Here is an 18,109-nt window from a genome sequence, read left to right as displayed (position 1 = left end):
GAGAAAACTCACACCCAATAGGTGAACAAAGAGAGATTGTGGGATTACTGCTCAGAATTTCTCAGGACATATTTTGGCAAATGATGCTCCCAAAATCAATGCAAATATGGAAAGGCATCTTGAATTCTTTACAAGGATGTTGCCAGGACTAGAGGACCTGAGTTTTAGGGAGAGGTTGGCCAGGGTAGGTCTTTATTCCTTGGAACGTAGGAAAATGAGGGGCGACCTTATAGAAATGTTTAAAATGAGAGGCATAGATAAGGTGGATGGTAACAGTCTTTTCCCCAGGGTAGGGGAGTCCAAAACTAGGGGGCATAGATTTAGGGTGAGAGGGGAAAGATTTAAAAGGGACCTGATGGGCAACTTTTTCACGCAGAGCGTGGTGAGTATATGGAACAAGCTGCCAGAGGAAGTGGTTGAAGCAGGTACCAGCGTATCATTTAAGAAGCACTTAGATAGGTACATGGAGGGGCGGGGCTTAGACGGATATGGGCCGAATGCAGGAAATTGGGACTAGCTGGGTGGACCTTATGGTCGGCATGGACTTGTTGGGCCAAATGGCCCGTATCCGTGCTGTATTGCTCTATGACTCTATGAATGCAAACATAAATATTAAATAGCTCAAGAAAATAGAACCGTACCTGACTCTTAGAAAGAAACAACTTAAGTTCATGGTACAGGTTTGCCACAAGATCTAAATGACATCAAAAAGGGTCCCAAACTGTTTAATAGCCAAAGATACCATTTTTAAAATATAGTCATTAATGTGTAACATATTTTGCACATTGCGATGAAAGGTCTTACAAAAAGCAGTGAAACAAATGACCAGGTTATTTGGTTTAATGACACTGATTGAGTAATAAATATTGGATCAGACACTGAGGAGAGCATCCTTGCCTATCTTCATATCGTACCATGGGATCTTTTGCAGTTATCCAGAAGACAAGAGAGGCCTTGGTTTAACATCTTATCAAAAAGACAGCATCCCAGTCTATTATAATTCCCTTGGTTTTGCACTGAAGTGTCAGCCAGGTTTATCTGTTTAAGTCTTTGTATTAGGGCAGGAATTCCAGACTGAGAAAGAATTCATGATGAAGAAAACTAGTCCCTAAGACCTACTGGTGTCAACTATAACCTTTGACTTGTATCTGGTAGAGATTGCACTGGGCAGTGGTGAGAAAGTCCAATTTGTTGAGGTCTCTGTCTCATTTAAACTTGGCAAGTGAGTTGCAGGCTACTTCAAGGTCAGTCTGGAGCAGATGCAGCACGGTGACAATACCAGACAATCAAGCTATTGACTCCCGGGAAAGCATTGACTGGAGCACCAGGATAACAAGTTCCTGGTGTTCTCTAGATGTTGTAATGGGACCTGCAGCATCTCCATGTGTTGTCATTGCAATGCAACATCCTGTCATATTGTTGAAATACAAAAACTTATTAAAAGTAATCAACCTGAAATATTAACTCTTTTTCTCTCTACAGATGCTGCCTGTCCTGTGGGCATCCCTGGAATTTCTCATTTTATAAATGTCATGTGTATCCTTGTGTACATTTTAAGTGCACCACCTCAGCTATTTTTCCATCACAATATACTTTCAGGAGAAGTTCAGAAGAAAAAGCAGTACATTTGAACAGAGTACACTCTTCACAAATTTAAACACAGCATCAAAGCATTGGATACTACCTTGTAATGTCTTTCAGAGCCATTGGTGACTGGTATACCATTTCTCAGCCATTGATAACGTGGCATTGGTATGCCAATTGCAGTACATTCCAATATCAGAGTATCCCCTACCATTAGTTTCTGGGCTTGTGGTTGATTTATAATCTGGAGCCTGGTCTCATTGGTAAAGAATCTTCTTCCTGGAAAGAAAACAATTTTATCATTATTGGCTGCTCACCATATATATAGTCTTTGTCTATTCTGTAGGCATAGAATAAAAACTTTATGTGCAAGTCAGAGCAACTGGCTGGGTGGCGGTGGCAGTAGCAGTGAAGTTGTGCTAAAAATAAAACTTAGAGATTAACAAAATGAGGGAGGTAATGGAGAGAAAGTAACTATGTCAGATGAACCATATATTACAGCACAGACTGTGATTAGCCGTGCCCTTCGCATAATCTTTAGGAAACTGAAAGAATCAGATGTTGCTTTGAAATATGGTTAAAAAAAAGCATTAATCTTTACAAAGGAGCAGAAAGTTGGGAGACACAAGAAACTGCAGATGCTAGAATCTGGAGCAAAAAACGAGCTGCTGGAAAAACTCAGTGGGTCAGGCAGCATCTATGGAGGGAAATGGACAGTCGATGTTTTGGCTCCTCAAAGTGTCGACTGTCTATTTTCCTCCACAGATACTGCCTGACCTGCTGAGCTCCTGCAGCAGCTTGTTTTTTTAGAAAGATGGCTGCCGTTGGCAAGACCAGCATCTACTGCCTATCTCCAGTTGTCAATGATGGAGAGGTGAGCCTTCTACTCTAATGCTATAGTACTGCTAGATGGAGCATGCCAGGACTTTGACCCTGCAACATGACACAATTATATTTAATATGAAGGGAAATGGAGCTGATGCTGTTCCAGTGCAACACTTACCCTTGCCCATTTTGGTGGTGCAGGTTGCAGGTTTGGAAGATGTTTCAAAAGCAGTCTCAATGAGTTGCTACAGTGCTTCTTGCACCTGGTACATTAAGCAGGCATATGTGGAAATGGCAGTTGTCTGTGTGCATGGGGCTGAATGGTGCGGGATGATATAAAAAGTGGTGGATGCATTGTTCATCAAGTGGATTCTTGGTTATTTGAGTGTGGTTGTGCTGTTTAGGAGTTGTATAGCACATTACTGACTCATGCCATGTTGGCAGTGGAGAGGATTTAAAGGAGAACAAGAAGGAAATAACTAGCTACAAAATACCCCATCTCTGGTGAGGTCCAGTAGCAAAGGTAGGTATACGGTTGGTCCTAAATCATTATTTCATTGAGAAATAAAGACTCTTTGAGAAGGATGATTCATCTGTGGCTAACTGAGGAAGTTGATATGAGGATGATGGTATCAAGAACTGGAGTGTTAATGACTGAAAGATTGGAGCTGTTGGGAGAAAGATTAGTTAGCCAGGAATTAAGCTGCAGAGCTTATTTATGGTACCTTCAGTGCATTAACCTCTACAATTCCCCTGGCCAGATGTGTGCTATTATAATATGCCTAATCTGGCAAAAATGCACGTAACATTAAATGTTTTTAATTGTAAATTACATCATAAAACATTTAAGGGGTTATTACCAGGGCATACAAATTATTGTTCTCAACAAAGAGCCGTGAGTCAAGCCAACTATTGTTAGGTTTTTACCAAAGTGCATGCTTTTCATAGCCAGACAGTGGTTGTCTAAAGCGTAGGAGGTCATGATTTGCAAGCCCAGACAACTTAGGCTACTGGCACATTGCCTGAAATAGTGCTCCTTAGAAGTAGTTCGAAACACTTTTTTATATAAATTGATGATTAGTACCCAGACTACAAGATATCTAAAACAAAAACAAACAGAACATGCTGAAAATACTCAGCAGGGAAGAGAAACAGAAATGACAAAGGGTCTCCAACCTGAAACGTTGACTCTGATTCTCTTCCCACAGATGTGGCCTGATCTGCTGAGCATATTCAGCATTTTCTGATTGTGTTTCAGATTTCCAGTATTTGCAGTTCTTTTGATTTTTGCTCAGACTATAAGGTATCTTTTTCTTGATATCCTCATCCCAAGCAATGAATAATCTTCATAACTACTAGTCTGAGGTGATTAATAGTGAGACATTTATTTGTTCCCTTCATTCAGGTTAGCTGAGAAGAGGGTCACAAATTCTGTAGCCCAGAGTGCTGACTTTCATTGGCAACTGTTTAAGACCTTTGGAGGAAAAAACTGAGCCCGGCTCGAAGCTGCCCCATCAATCACCTTAAACATTCAGTCATTCCGATGCACGATGGCTGCACTATGTTCTACAAAATGGACCTGACCAACTCAGCAAGGCTTCCTCAACATCTATCCTTAAGAGAAGGGCAGCAGGTGCAAGGATCAAACACCATCTGTAGGTTTCCTTCCAGGTCACAGAGCATCCTTACTTGGAAGTAGGTTGCCATTTTGTCATTGTTGTCAGTTAAAAATCCTGGAACTCTCCACCTAACAGTACAGTGGAAATTTGTTCCAATATACAGACCGCACTAATTCAAGGAGGTGGTCCATTTCAATCTTCAAAACTGCAACTGGGAATGGGCAATAGATTCCACTTTTCCCAGTAATCCCCATAATTAGAGAATAAATATAAAAATTCCTTTGTTGGACAGAGCTGACTTGTAATGTTCAGCATGGAGCCAGAGATTGCATCTTAAAAACTATTTGATGGTCCACACCCAGATCCAGTCAATCAACTTCAATCTCGGCTACTGAAGAGATTTCTTTAAAGTCAGTCCCACCCAGCTGATGGAGTTAGGCTTCATTGAGTTATTACTGGCTGACCTTTTGTTCAAAGCCGATGTTAAGAAAACATCACATATATTTTTATATAAGAATGCATATTTTACTGTGTTGACTATTGTTGAGGTGGCCAGGGTGGAAGCAGCATTGCAACAGTTAGACAAGTAGTAATCCATAAGTAGACATGTTACAAAACAGAAGGCCGTCACATGTTATGTTACAAAATGGAGAACTGATTAGGTATCCTGCGACTTAACCACATCCCTCTTCTGTGGTCTTACAGACAGAACTGACTAGTTGAGCCTCTGCTTATTGGTACTGAGGCAGTTTGAGCTGGATACCCAAGATCATGGAATACTTGGCCCATTGCTCTGGCTCAGAGACAGTGGAAAGGGTGTCTGGTAGGGGTAGCTTGTGACTCCAAAGAAAAATACCATGGATGGATCATGCTACAACTCATTTACACATTCATTGCATCTGATGCCATGATAAGCTACATGAATGAAGTGAAAGGGCTTTAATCAAATTCTATTGCACTTCAAAATTTATTATCTTCCATTTAACAAATCCAGTCTGTGCTACCACGTGTCTATATAGAAGCAGCTCTTGGCCATGATAGAGGTAGGATAATTTACTGGTATTGTCATGGAGTTGCCATCAGAATTTAAGCCAACACTCTCTGAAGGGAGTTGTAAGAAAACTGCTTGTGCAGTTCTTTTAGTTTATCACTTCAAATTTCTCTTGTGATGAGACGAAAAGTTAAAAGGCCTTCAATCACCTCAGTATCACCCAAGGCAAATGCAGTTCAAGTTTTTCTCTGTAGATCCAGTCCGCATTTTGAAGTAAAAGAAAACTTTTGTACTGTTTCATATATTTGCATGGACATGGACATACCATTAACATTCCTGAAATGCAACCCAATTACATTTCTTTATAAGTCAATCATTATTGCAATTGATACCAACAATTAAGTAACATAATTTGAAAGTGATTTCTAAATTGACACATCATTTGAACAGTAGTTGAAGAAAGTGTTTACATAGTTTTCTAATAAAGGCTTGCATATCCCAAGTTTATTCTAAGTAGCTATGCAGGGTTGTTGCCTGGATTTGGAGTATTTCAGTTATAAGGAGAGTCTGGAGCAGCTGGAATTGTTTTCTCTGGAACAGCAGAGGATGAAGAGTGACTTGATGAAGATATACAGTACATAATTATGAGGGGGATAGATGGGGTAGATAGTAACAATCTTTTTCCTTTGGTGGGGTATCTAAGAGAATATAGGTATAAAGATGAGGAGTAGAACGTATAGAGAGGATATGAGGGGGAATTTTTTCCACACAGTGAAATGCACTGCCTGAAGAGATGGTCGAGGCAGCTACTCTCACAACATTTAAGAAGCATCTAGAGAAGCACTTGAATTGCCAAGGTGTAGAAGGCCACAGACCAAATGAGGGGAAATAGCACTAGTCTAGATGTTCAATAGTTGACAAGGACAAAGTGAGCCAAAGTTCCTGTTTCGGTGCTGTACGACTCTATGACTCTATGTTTTGGGAAAGGAAGTAAGGAGACATCAGGTGTCAGGTAACCAAAAGGTGGATTTCAAATTAACAGTATGACAGTATACTGGTGCCTCTCCTTTATTCTTAATCCTGTGTCAACACCAGACTAATGACATTCATTGCTCTACAGGAGCATAACCAAGCTTGCTCTTTTATTCGCTCAATGTCCTTGGGCACACACCTCCCAGCAAAATCCAATGCAGCTATGAAGCCAGTCAAACCTGGCTAACTCCTCTTCCCACGTTATTCAACTGTAACACACCTACTCCTGACTTAGCAATGATTACTGGCAAGGCCAACACTTATTGCCCTTGAGAAGGTTATGTTGAGTTGCTTTGTTGAACTGCTGCAGTCCATCTGGTGAAGTACTCCCACAATGCTCTTGGAGTTCCAGGATTTAGAACCAGTGATGATGAAAGATTTATTTCCAAATCAGGATGCTGCATAACTTCGGTATGAACATGCAGTGATGGCGCTCCAGTGCACCAGAACCCTTCATTTTCTTAGTGGTAGAGATTTCATGTTTGGAAGGTGCTGTCAGAGTACCTGGGTGAATAATTGCAGTATGTTTGTAGATTGCACATCATACAGTAATGTGGGGAGTGAATATTTAGTGATGGATGTATTTGCAATCAAGTGGGCTGCTTTGTCCTGGATGGTTTCAAGTTTCTTGAGTGTTGTTGAAGCTGCACTCATCCAGACAATTGTAAAGTATTCCATTGCATTTCTCATTGTGCCTGTTAGACGTGGAAAGGTTTTGAGGTGTCGGGAGGCAAGTCACTCACCACAGCACACCGAGCCTCTGACTTGCTTTTGTAGCCATGCAATTTATATGGCTGGTCCAGTCAAGTATCTAGTCAATGATAACCCTCAAGGATATCAATGGTGGGGGACTCATCAATGGTAATTAAAATAGAATGTTAGGAGTAGGTTAGACTCTTTCTTGCTGGAGATAACATTGCCTGGCACCATTGCAGCATGAATATTACTTGCCACTGATCAAACTATACATGAATGTTGTCAAGATCTTGCTGAATGCAGGTGTAGATTGCTTCATTTGCTTGTGAGTGGCAAATGGAACAATATGCAATCACCAGTGAACACCCCTACAACTGACCTTTTGATGGAAGAAGGGTCACTAATGAAGCAGCTGAAAATGGTTGGCCCTACGACAATGCACTGAGGACCTCCTGCAGTGATGCCCTGGGGCTGGGATGATTGACGTCCATCAAACACAACCATCTTCCTTTATTGAGGTATGGCTGTTGGAGTGCTTTCCTCTTCACGTCCATTGACTTCAGTTTTACCAGGACTTCTTGAAGCCACACTTGGTCAAATTAATATCAATATGTCTAGGAAACCGATTTACCCCTCACTCTCACCTCATGTCTGAAATTCAGTTCTTTGGTCCAAGTCTGGACCAAGACTGTGATGAAGACTGGAGTGAGATTCCTGAATCGGCATCAGTGAGCAGATAAATCAGTGACTAAGTGCTACTTGATAGCATTATTGATAACACCTTCCATTGCAGATGATGACTGATCGCATAGACCTATTGGGCACTAATTAACCAGATAGAATTTTTTCTGCTTTTTGTAAACAGGACATTACTGGGCAATTACTACGCACATAGTTGCGTAGATGCCAGTGTTGTAACTGCATTGGAACAATTTGTTTAGATGATTGTCTAATACTGGAGTGCAAGTCTTCCATACTACAGCCAGAATGTTTTCTGGTCTTACGACATTTATTGTATCCAATGTTCTTATCTGTTTCTTAATACCATCTAGAAGAGGCTGGGTGGCTTCTTTGATAGTGGAGATCTCAGGAGGAAGCCAAGATGGATTGTGCACTCACCACCTCTGGCTAAACATCTTTGCAAATTTTTCAATCTGTCTTCAGCATTCACAAGCTGAATGCTACCATTGTTGAGGATGTTCTTGGAGCACCTTCCTTCCATTAGTTGTTTAATTGTTCACCACCATTCACTACTAAACTGTTCCAGGATTGCAGAGCTTTGATCTGATCCACTTAGCTCTGTTCCATTGCATGCTATTCTTAATGTAACTCTACACAGACTGAGACCTCCCAGTCAGTATGCATTTGCCATACACAGTGCTCTGCACTTACAAGCTGAAGTGAAGCTCTGGGTAATTCTCAGAACTGATATATAACACTTAATACCTGTAATGAATCATATTGAGAATAAACCATTGTTTTTCAACAGTAGGCTATGGAATATGTTACATATTACATTCTACAGCAAATGAAATTTTCCAGCAGAAGTTGTAACTCACCGCCGGCAGCACTGAAATTATAAACCTCCAGTTGTGCCCAGAGGCTGAATTCAAAAAAGCAGCCACTGTTCACTCTGCAGATGTACCATCCTGTGTCATTTATACTGACTGGATTAATCACAAGCTCTGGAGTGTTACCATTTGGAACCTGTTTATCAACAAAAACATAAATTGTTAAATAATTAAGTAATTCCAAAAATAATTACAGAATGACAACATCATGAGCAAGGCCAGCAGTTATTGCCTATTCCAAGGTGGTGTAGAACAGCCTTTTTGAATTGCTGTAGTCCTACTGCTAAAGGTGGGATCTGGGTTTCAGATTCAGCAATGACAAAGACATTGCAATATACGTATTTCAAGTCTCAATGACATGTTTGTTGGAGGAAAACCTGCAGGAGGATGTGTTCCCAGCTGCCTCCTACCCTTGTCCTTTGAGGTGGTAGAAGCCATAGAAGGAGAAGCCTGTAGGAGAAGCCTGGGCAAGTAGCAGCTGTGCATTTTATAGATGGTACTCACTACACCCTGTTGATTGAGGAACTGAATATTCACGGTGGTAAATTTGGTACCAATCAAGTGGGCTGCTTTATTCTTGATGGCATGGAGCTTTTTGGGTGTTGATGGAGCTGCACTCAATCAGGCAGGTAAAGAGCTCTCCATTACTTTCCTAACTTTGCATTGTATATGGTAGGACGGTTTTGAGTATCAGGAGGTGAACTACTTGTTGCTATGTCCCTTCTTCCGGTCTCAATCCACTTTTATTAATAGTTTTCCCATGATATTCCAAATAAAAAATTGCTAATACCAGTCCTTTTTACAACATATTCTCTTACCAAGTTCCAACATTAGATCCTTTATTTAATATTAGTGTTGGTTGATTCTGATTTGACCTGAAACATCATGCCACATGTATTTTAAGAATCTTGTTATTATGCAGGACATCTGAAGACTAGAAACAGCACAGAGGAAAGGCAAAATGGTTGATCATTCATATCAAGAGCCTGAGTTATAAGGAAAGACTGGAAATATTTGTGTTTCCTGTAATGGAGTGCCTGAGGAGGTGTATGATATTAGACAGAGTAAAAAAAATATTAATGCAAAATACTAATTAAAATTAAGCTGTGGGTAGAGGGCAAACAGTAACAGAATATAACTTGCATTTTAATTTTGGGATTCAGCACGTTGCAACAAAGCAATTTAGACTCTCATAAAAATAAAATCCCAGCATATCAGAATCAATACAATTATAAGCCATTCAAGGAGCCAGAGTGCACTTGATTGAAAAACAAAAGGACATAAATACTGTGCAAATGTAAAACTAATTAATTGCTTTTATAACCAAAGCATATAAAAAAATAATAATTAAGAGCAGGAGTAAGTCATCGGGCTCCTTGGGCCTACTCTGCCATTCATCAAGATCTTGGCTTATCTTCTGCCTTAGCTCCATTTCTTGCTGTGTCCCCTTATTCCTTGATTCCATTAATATCCACAAACCTATTGATCTTTGTGTTGAACGAACTCAATGACTGAGCTACCACAGCCCTGTGGTTAGAGAATTCCAAAATTTCACCAGCCTCTGAGTGAAGAAATATCTCCACCCGAAGTTGCCTACCCCTTAGTCTGAGATCCCTGCTTCTGGGCTCCTCAGACAGGGGAAGCATTTTCTGTGCATCCACCCTTTTGAAGCCGGTAATAATTATGAAAAATTCAGTAATGTCACCTTGTATTGTCCTAAACTTAAGAGAATACAGGCCTCTAGATTCAATTCCATATCACACACACCTGACTTAAAAATATATTGTTGTATCTAAACTCTGGAACTCCCCACCCAAGAGCTGATGAAGTACTTTCACTGGAAAGACAGTACCTCATCACCATCCTTTTGAGGGCAATTAACAATGGGCAATTAAAGATAGTCTTGTCAGTGATGTTACATTAACAATAAATAAATAAAAGGAAAAATGACCCTATCCAAACCCTACAGCTAAGGAGTCACCACACTGGAGATGAAAGGTTGATGACCATAATATCTGACAGTGCAGCTCTGTGGCAATTCCCATTTGCAGCCTGAAAACAATTTCAGATTGCTATGATACTACATATACATCCTATTTTTCAGTTGTTTTAACAATATCAATTTCAGATCAGCAGTTCCAGTTATCATGTATTATAAGTTGGTAACTACAGAAATGACTTGCAGATCACTGCTTCTGATTTATAATATGCAGATAGAAACAGAGTTATCATCTCAAGTCAATAAACAAATCCACATTTATGGATCTGATATGTTAACTCCTCTCTCTTCACAAATGTTCCTTGACATTACTGAGTTTTTTCAGCATTTTTGCTTTTCCTGCTTTATGTTGCTTGGTCATGATTCCAATACAGACAGCTAGGAGAGGGATTTGCACTTGTATGTTAATATTCTAGTTTACTGGATTTTGGTAAAATGCATATGGCAAGTGAAATAGAGTAAAATGGCCTCCCTGGTGGGATTTCACGTTGTTAATAAGATTAAGACATGATTCAATTAAGCTACTGCAGTGCAAAACTAGCCTCTGGGACTAATTACTCCTCTTAATCAATGGTTAATGTAATCTCTGCACATTCAATAATAAAAAAATTGAGGGAATAAACTATTAAGCCCTTAATGTTAAAACAAAGATCTCTTGAAAACCAAATCAGGGTCAGGAGTAGGAACAGACTCTCAGAGCAGGAGGGTAACGATGGATAGGTATGAGGCTCGTGCTTTTGTAAACAGAATCTAAATAAATACAGGATTATACATTGGAAAGTTCTAAATTTTCTTTGGAGCAATCTGGAATGGAACAGAAAAGGAAACAAATGAGAAACAAAAGGTGGAACAGAAAAAGCAAATTAAGGGAAGTCAGCAAGAAGAAAACTAACATTCAAATTAGGTTGAATGCAAAGATTTGAAATCAGTAAGCTCATTTTAAGATTCAGTAACTCCATACAAATATGTTCACTCCTTCACTATACTGCATTCCTGATCATGGGTGTGCCACTGCAGAATAGTTTATGGAGAAATTGCATGTCTCATTTATAACGATGGAACTTGCAGTTCAATAAACAATCATGTTTCATCCTGTGAACGTAATTCAGCAGTATCCACTTACTTGTATTGACACGTGGTGTGACATTTTGCCACAGAAATGTTACAGAATGACCATCTCCCACAAGAAAGAGTCTAACTTACTGCCCCTTGATCTTCAGTAGCTTTGCCATTACCAAATTGCTCGCCATCTGCATCATACACATGATGATAGAGAGTCATACAGCACTTTGACCCACCAACTTTTACCGATGCACCATAGAAAGCATCCTATCTGGATGTATCACGGCTTGGTACGGCAACTGCTCTGCCCAGGACCGCAAGAAGCTGCAGAGTTGTGGACACAGCCCAGCGCATCACGGACACCAGCCTCCCCTCCTTGGACTCTGTCTTTACCTCTCGTTGTCTTGGTGTAGCAGCCAGCATAATCAAAGACCCCATCTACCCGGGACATTCTTTCTTCTCTCCTCTTCCATTGGGTAGAAGATACAGGAACCTGAGGGCACGTACCACCAGACTTAAGGACAGCTTCTACCCCACTGTGATAAGACTATTGAATGGTTCCCTTATACAATGAGATGGACTATGACCTCACAATCTACCTTGTTGTGACCTTGCTCCTTATTGCACTGCACTTTCTCTGTAGCTGTGATACTTTAATCTGTACTGTTACTGTTTTTACCTGTACTACATCAATGCACATTGTACTAACTCAATGTAACTGCACTGTGTAATGAATTGACCTGTACGATCGGTTTGTAAGACAAGCTTTTCACTGTACCTCGGTACAAGTGACAATAATAAACCAATACCAAGTCCATGCCAACCAACAAGCACCCGTCTACTCTGATCCTACACTAATCCCTTTTTTTTTGTTTTACCATTGATCAGAAATTTACATAGACCAACCACATAAATAGTGCAGTTATAAAGGGTGGATATTCTGTTAGTGATTAGTTACCTTACTTTTCGACCAGCTCCAAGTTTTGGAATAGACTCCACGTTCATGGATGAGTTCAGCTCCAATATAACTCAAGAAGTTTGAAACCATTCAGAACAAAACGTTTTTGTTTTGCATCATCCCCCATCACAAAATTTCACTCACTCCACCACCAGATAGCTGGAGCATTTATCATCAGTAAAAGCACTGCAGTTACTTGCCAGGATTTTCTAAATAATTCAGAAACCTACAGTTTCTATGACCCAGCATGTGTGTGGTATACCATCACTTACAAGTTCCCATCAAAATCACACACTATCTGGACTTAAAAAGATATATCCTGTTCATTCACTGTTATTGGGTCAAAATCCTGGAACTGCCTAACCTACAGCTCTCAGTAAGTACATTCATTAGACAATGGCAGTGGTTCAAGAAGGCAGTTTTTCTCCTCTTTCTCCAGGTCAATTAAGGATGAGCAACAAGTGTTGGCTTTTCCAGTGACATCACATCTCATGACTAAATAAAAATCGAATAAAACTAGTTAAGGCATGAGACATTCAGGTGATGGCCTTGACCACAGTCAAAACTTGCTGATTTAATTTGAATTATAGACAATAGACAATAGGAGCAGAAGTAGACCATTCGGCCCTTCGAGTCTGCACCGCCATTTTGAGATCATGGCTGATCCTCAACAATCAATATCCTGTTCCTCCCTTGTCCCCATATCCCTTGATTCCCCTATCTATAAGAAACCTATCTAGCTCCTTCTTGAAAGTGCCCAGAGAATTGGCCTCCACTGCCCTCTGAGGCAGTGTATTCCACAAATTCACAACCCTCTGGGAGAAGAAGAGAGAAATGGCCTAGCACTTATTCTTAAATCATGTCCCCTGGTCCTGGACTTCCCCAACATCTGGAACATATTTCCTGTCTCTATCTTGTCCAATCCCTTAATAATCCTGTATGTTTCAATCAGATCCCCACTCAATCTTCTCAATTCCAGCGTGTACAATCCCAGTCTCTCCAACCTCTCAGCATAAGACAGTCCCGACATCCCCGGAATTAACCTCGTAAACCTACGCTGCACACCCTCTATAGCCAGGATATCCTTCCTTAACCCTGGAGACCAAAATTGTACACAATACTCCAGGAGTGGTCTCACCAGGGCCCTGTACAAATGCAAAAGAATCTCTTTGCTTTTGTACTCAATTCCCCTTGTAATACAGGCCAACATTCCATTAGCCTTCATCACTGCCTGCTGCACTTGCTCATTCACTTTCAGTGACTGATGAACAAGGACTCCTAGATCCCTTTGTATTTCCCCCTTACCTAACTCCACACCATTCAGATAATAATCCGCCTTCCTGTTCCTGCTCCCAAAGTGGATAACCTCACACTTATCCACATTAAACTTCATCTGCCAAGTATCTGCCCACTTACCCAACCTATCCAAATCACCTTGAATTCTCCTAACTTCCTCTACACATGTTGCACTGCCACCCAACTTTACAGATTTCATACAGGGGAAAAGATTGAGGCACACATGACCAACAGTCTACAATTCCAAACAAACCCAAAGCCCAATGTAATTAAAACAAAGCCTGTCAGAAATCAAAAATTCAAATGTTTAAAAGCTTTCTAAATAACAAGAAAAAGACAAAACAAATTTTGTTACCTTCGCAGGTAACAGATCTCCAGCTGGGTGGCAAGTTGGATTGACAATATTGCATTTCATATAAGGTTAGGCTTGAAATTGGGCCTTGTTAAGCTTCACCTTCAGCTGCTATTAGGAGGTTCTAGATGATGCTCTTCACTAACTTAAGTTGTTATTGATTTTTAAGGTGGGCAGTAAGCTAACAATGTTCACCAATGACCACAAAATCCTGCCATTGGGTCTGCCAGAACAAGCACTATCCCAGCATGGTTTGACTCTGAATTGATCCAGGACCTACCTTTGTAGGTAGAATGGCCAGATTTGGAAAAGTATACAAAAGGCATAATGGGCTAATATTATACAGGGTAGCCAATTCCATATTTAAATATAGGATGCACAATCCAATACAGGGCCATTGGCAATTATTCTCCTTCTCTCCCTCTCCCTCCCTCCGCCAGGCCCATTTCCTCCAGCTCCCTCCTTCCATTCCTCCATTCCAAGCACTTTTGCCCCCCTCATCTTCCTCCTTTCTTCTCACTCTTCTCTGTGCTCCAACCCTCCATCCTCCCTCCATTCTCTCTCAATCTCTTACAAAGAATTATTGAAATTTACAGCTTAGGAGAAATCAGTTCTGTGCCTGATTTCTCCTGCCCCTACTGATCTCATTTGGGTCAACCATTGCCTCATTTAAATAAGCGTTGGGAAGGACATTAGAAATGACCAGAAGGCTCCCTGACTTATGGAGAGAAAATAAAATCACCTGGGCATTTTACCTCTTGATTGGAATCCAGTGATCCTAGAATCAAAGTGCAGGTACTGTGCAAAGACTAAATCTGGGTTACCCAGAGATGAAGTGGTGTTGGGCACGGTGGAAGTTTGATGCCAATATCATCAGAAGAACAGCAGAGGACAGGGAAGTAAACTACAAATATATGGTTAAATTAAATGATGCCTGTTTTTATGTGAAAGCCATTTTGTATCCATCACCTCTGCATTCTTTCTGAACCATTGATATTCAACATTCGGATGCCCTGTTGCTTCGCAATAGAGTCTCACTGCCTGGCCGGCCAGAACTGCCTGGGAAACTGGCTGAACGAGAATCTTCAATGAAGCTGAAAAAAAAAATTAAGATTCAAAATCATTAAGCCATTTGGTGGGCTACATCCTAAGCACTGAAGCAGAACCAGAAGCATCCAAAAGTTACGCAGCATTAGTGGGAGAGAAAGAGAGCCAATGTTTTCATGTCAATGACCCTTCATCAGAACTAGAAAAATGTAAAGACAAGCGCATTTTAAGTTGCAGAGAACGGAGGGAACATCTGCGACAGGCTGCAAGCAAAAGTTGTCAAGGTAACAACTATTTTAAAAACAGCTGGAACAAAATGATACAGAAACAGTTTAAAATGTAATATATTGAAATAGAGAGGACCAGTCACATCTATGGCAAAAAGGGCTGTAGACCCGAAATAGCTAAATCCTGAGAGTTGTCACGTGCCTAGTCTGAAGATGAGGTGCTGTTCCACCAGCTTTTGCCAGGCATCATTGGAGCAAAGGAGGTCAAAGACAGAAAGTAGGACAGAGAATTACTGTGATAGGTGACTGGAAACTCAAGATTGCCCTTGTGACTGAACATTGGTGTTCTGCAAAGCAGTCACCCAATTGCATTTGGTTTCTCCTTGTAGAGGATGCAACATCACTAGCACTGAATGCAATACACTAAATTGGAAGAAATGCAAGTGAATTGCTCTTTCACCTGGAAGGGCTCCTTGAGTCCCTAGAGAGTGGGAAGGAAAGAGACTAAAAGGGCAAGTGTTGCATCTCCCATGGCTGCTGTGAGAAGGGGAGTAGTTGGCGAAGGTGGAAGAGTAGAGCAGGCAGTCAGAGGGGACAGTGCTTTCAGAATGCTGAAAAAGGGGGGTTAAGTGTGAAGCATAAATTCATTTGCACTTCTTCTGATTTAGTGTATTATATTCAATGCTCACAATGTGGAATCCTCTACATTGGAGAAACCAAACACAGGTTGGGTGATCACTTTGTAGAATACCTCCACGCATTCTGCCACAGCCACATTTTGTCTCAAAGTTATTAACTCACTACACTAGCTGCTAATCCGGTATGCTCTCAAGCTGAATTTTGAGAGGACTCAATGAAATTTGAAGACATAATGAAGACTTGAGCTAAGTAATCGACAGCTAATATCAGAGATGCCAAGGAGCTTGGGTAAACTTTCACTTTGAAAAGTACCTTAGTGATGTGCCTCTGTAGCCAAGTCAGAAGTATGACGGAGACCCAGCAGTGAACTGGAATACATATTTTTTAAACCACACAAAGCTTTCACTCTTTTGTAAGCCTATAAAGTTCTCTGGGTTAAGTTAATCAACATTTAACACCAATGCACTGAGCCAGCACTATCCACATACCTTAAAATAGAACCAGCTCCTGCAATCTATGTAGGGCAGTAATTCACACATTAAAGGCAGCTTCTCACCCTAAATAAGTGTATACTCTAACCACCCATTCTCAGAATGGTTCAGAATAAGCGACTGTAAACAAAGGCAGTAAATGTAGTGCCATTCTTGGTCCACAAATGGTCTTGTTTTATTCAGTCAGAAGACTCTGAAAATCAGCATCATTCAGAAAATATTCCTCCAAACACCATGAACACAGAACTGAAACCAACCTGAAGCTCTCAGAAGCTGAAAAGCTTCAGTGTGCCCCATAGCTTGAAGGAAATCCAAGAGGTCTCTCACAGTCACACCCCTGCTGCCCATCAAGTGGAGCAAACTTCGGCTGGGGCTTCCATCTGGGTCCAGCGTTTTCAATGAGCATTTGTCGAGGTCCTCTGAACTGGAAAAAGAATGTTTACATCTTTGTGACATCTTTGAGATTGTGAAAGAAATTGACAAAGTATATAAACTATTTTTTTATGTTTGCAAAAGGCTTAACCAATGAGATGTACTGATGGAACCAAGGTGGAAAACTAGGTAAATTGTTTCATGTTATAAAGTAATAAACTGAAGCTTTAAGGTAATTTTTATAATGTGTTCAAGAGATAACTAATGTACTTATATAAAAGGAAGGATTGCCCACATTACCTTCCACCTCCTCCTCCTCTGCCTCCTTCTTCCTGAATCTCACATAGAGACTGTGGTCTACATATTAAACCTTCTACAGGTTCAGACCTCACTGCTGCACAATACGGGCATTGCAAGCAGGAGTTGACCACTCAGACGACACCAAGATAGGTGGAGGAGTAGGGAGTATTGAAGAAACAGAAAGGTTGCAGAGAGACCTAGATAGTTTAGGAGAATGGGCAAGGAAATGGCAGATGAGATTCAATGTTGAGAAATGTGCCGTTGTACACTTTGGAAAAAGAAATAAAAGGGCAGATTATTATCTAGAAGGGGAGAAAATTCAAAGTACAGAAGTACAAAGGGGCTTGGGGGTACTCGTGCAGGATACCCTAAAGGTTAACCACCAGGTCGGATCGGCAGTAAGGAAAGTGAATGCTATGTTGGCATTCATTTTGAGAGGTATAGTGTATAAAAGTAGGGAAGTGTTGATGAGGCTCTACAGGGTACTGGTGAGGCCTCATTTGGAATACTGTGTGCAGTTTTGGGCCCCGTATCTTAGGAAGGATGTACTAATGTTGGAGAGGGTTCAGAGGAGATTTATGAGGATGATTCCCAGAATGAAAGGGCTTACATATGATGAGCGTTTGTCGGCTCTTGGACTGTACTCACTGGAGTACAGAAGAATGAGAGGGGACCTCATAGAAACATTTAGAATGTTGAAAGGACTGGACAGAGTAGATGTGGCTAGGCTGTTTCCCTTGGTGGGTGAGTCCAGGACCAGAGGGCACAATCTTAGAATTAGGGGGTACCAGTTTAATACAGAGATGAGGAGAAATTTCTTTAGCCAGAGGGTAGTGAATTTATGGAATTCCTTGCCACGTACAGCAGTGGAGGCCAAATCATTGGAGGCATTTAAGGAGGAGATAGATAGGTATCTAATTAGTCAAGGTATCAAGGGATATGGGGATAAGGCCGGAAACTGGGGCGAGAAAGGAATTTTTTTTTTTCTTTTTCTTTTTTTTCTTTAGCTCATAGAGCAGACTCAATGGGCTGAATGGCTTACTTCTGC

The 18,109-nt window shown here is 40.8% G+C and overlaps 1 protein-coding gene across 2 annotated transcripts in view; it reads right to left on the bottom strand.

Moving 5' to 3' along the window:
- The window catches only part of LOC127567501 (mucosa-associated lymphoid tissue lymphoma translocation protein 1-like), a 63,843-nt gene that overhangs the window by 40,070 nt on the left and 5,664 nt on the right, over nt 1-18,109 (bottom strand). For both annotated transcript variants that reach the window (XM_052010467.1, XM_052010468.1), the window contains exons 3-6: nt 16,647-16,813; nt 14,955-15,079; nt 8,307-8,454; nt 1,685-1,863 (exon numbers count right to left, since the gene is read on the bottom strand). In XM_052010467.1, the coding sequence (XP_051866427.1) occupies nt 1,685-1,863; nt 8,307-8,454; nt 14,955-15,079; nt 16,647-16,813 (619 nt within the window). The remainder of the gene's footprint in view (nt 1-1,684; nt 1,864-8,306; nt 8,455-14,954; nt 15,080-16,646; nt 16,814-18,109) is intronic.

This window comes from Pristis pectinata, chromosome 2 (genome assembly GCF_009764475.1).
Source record: "Pristis pectinata isolate sPriPec2 chromosome 2, sPriPec2.1.pri, whole genome shotgun sequence".
NCBI lineage: Eukaryota > Metazoa > Chordata > Chondrichthyes > Rhinopristiformes > Pristidae > Pristis > Pristis pectinata.
This window is presented reverse-complemented; position numbering and strand designations above follow the sequence as displayed.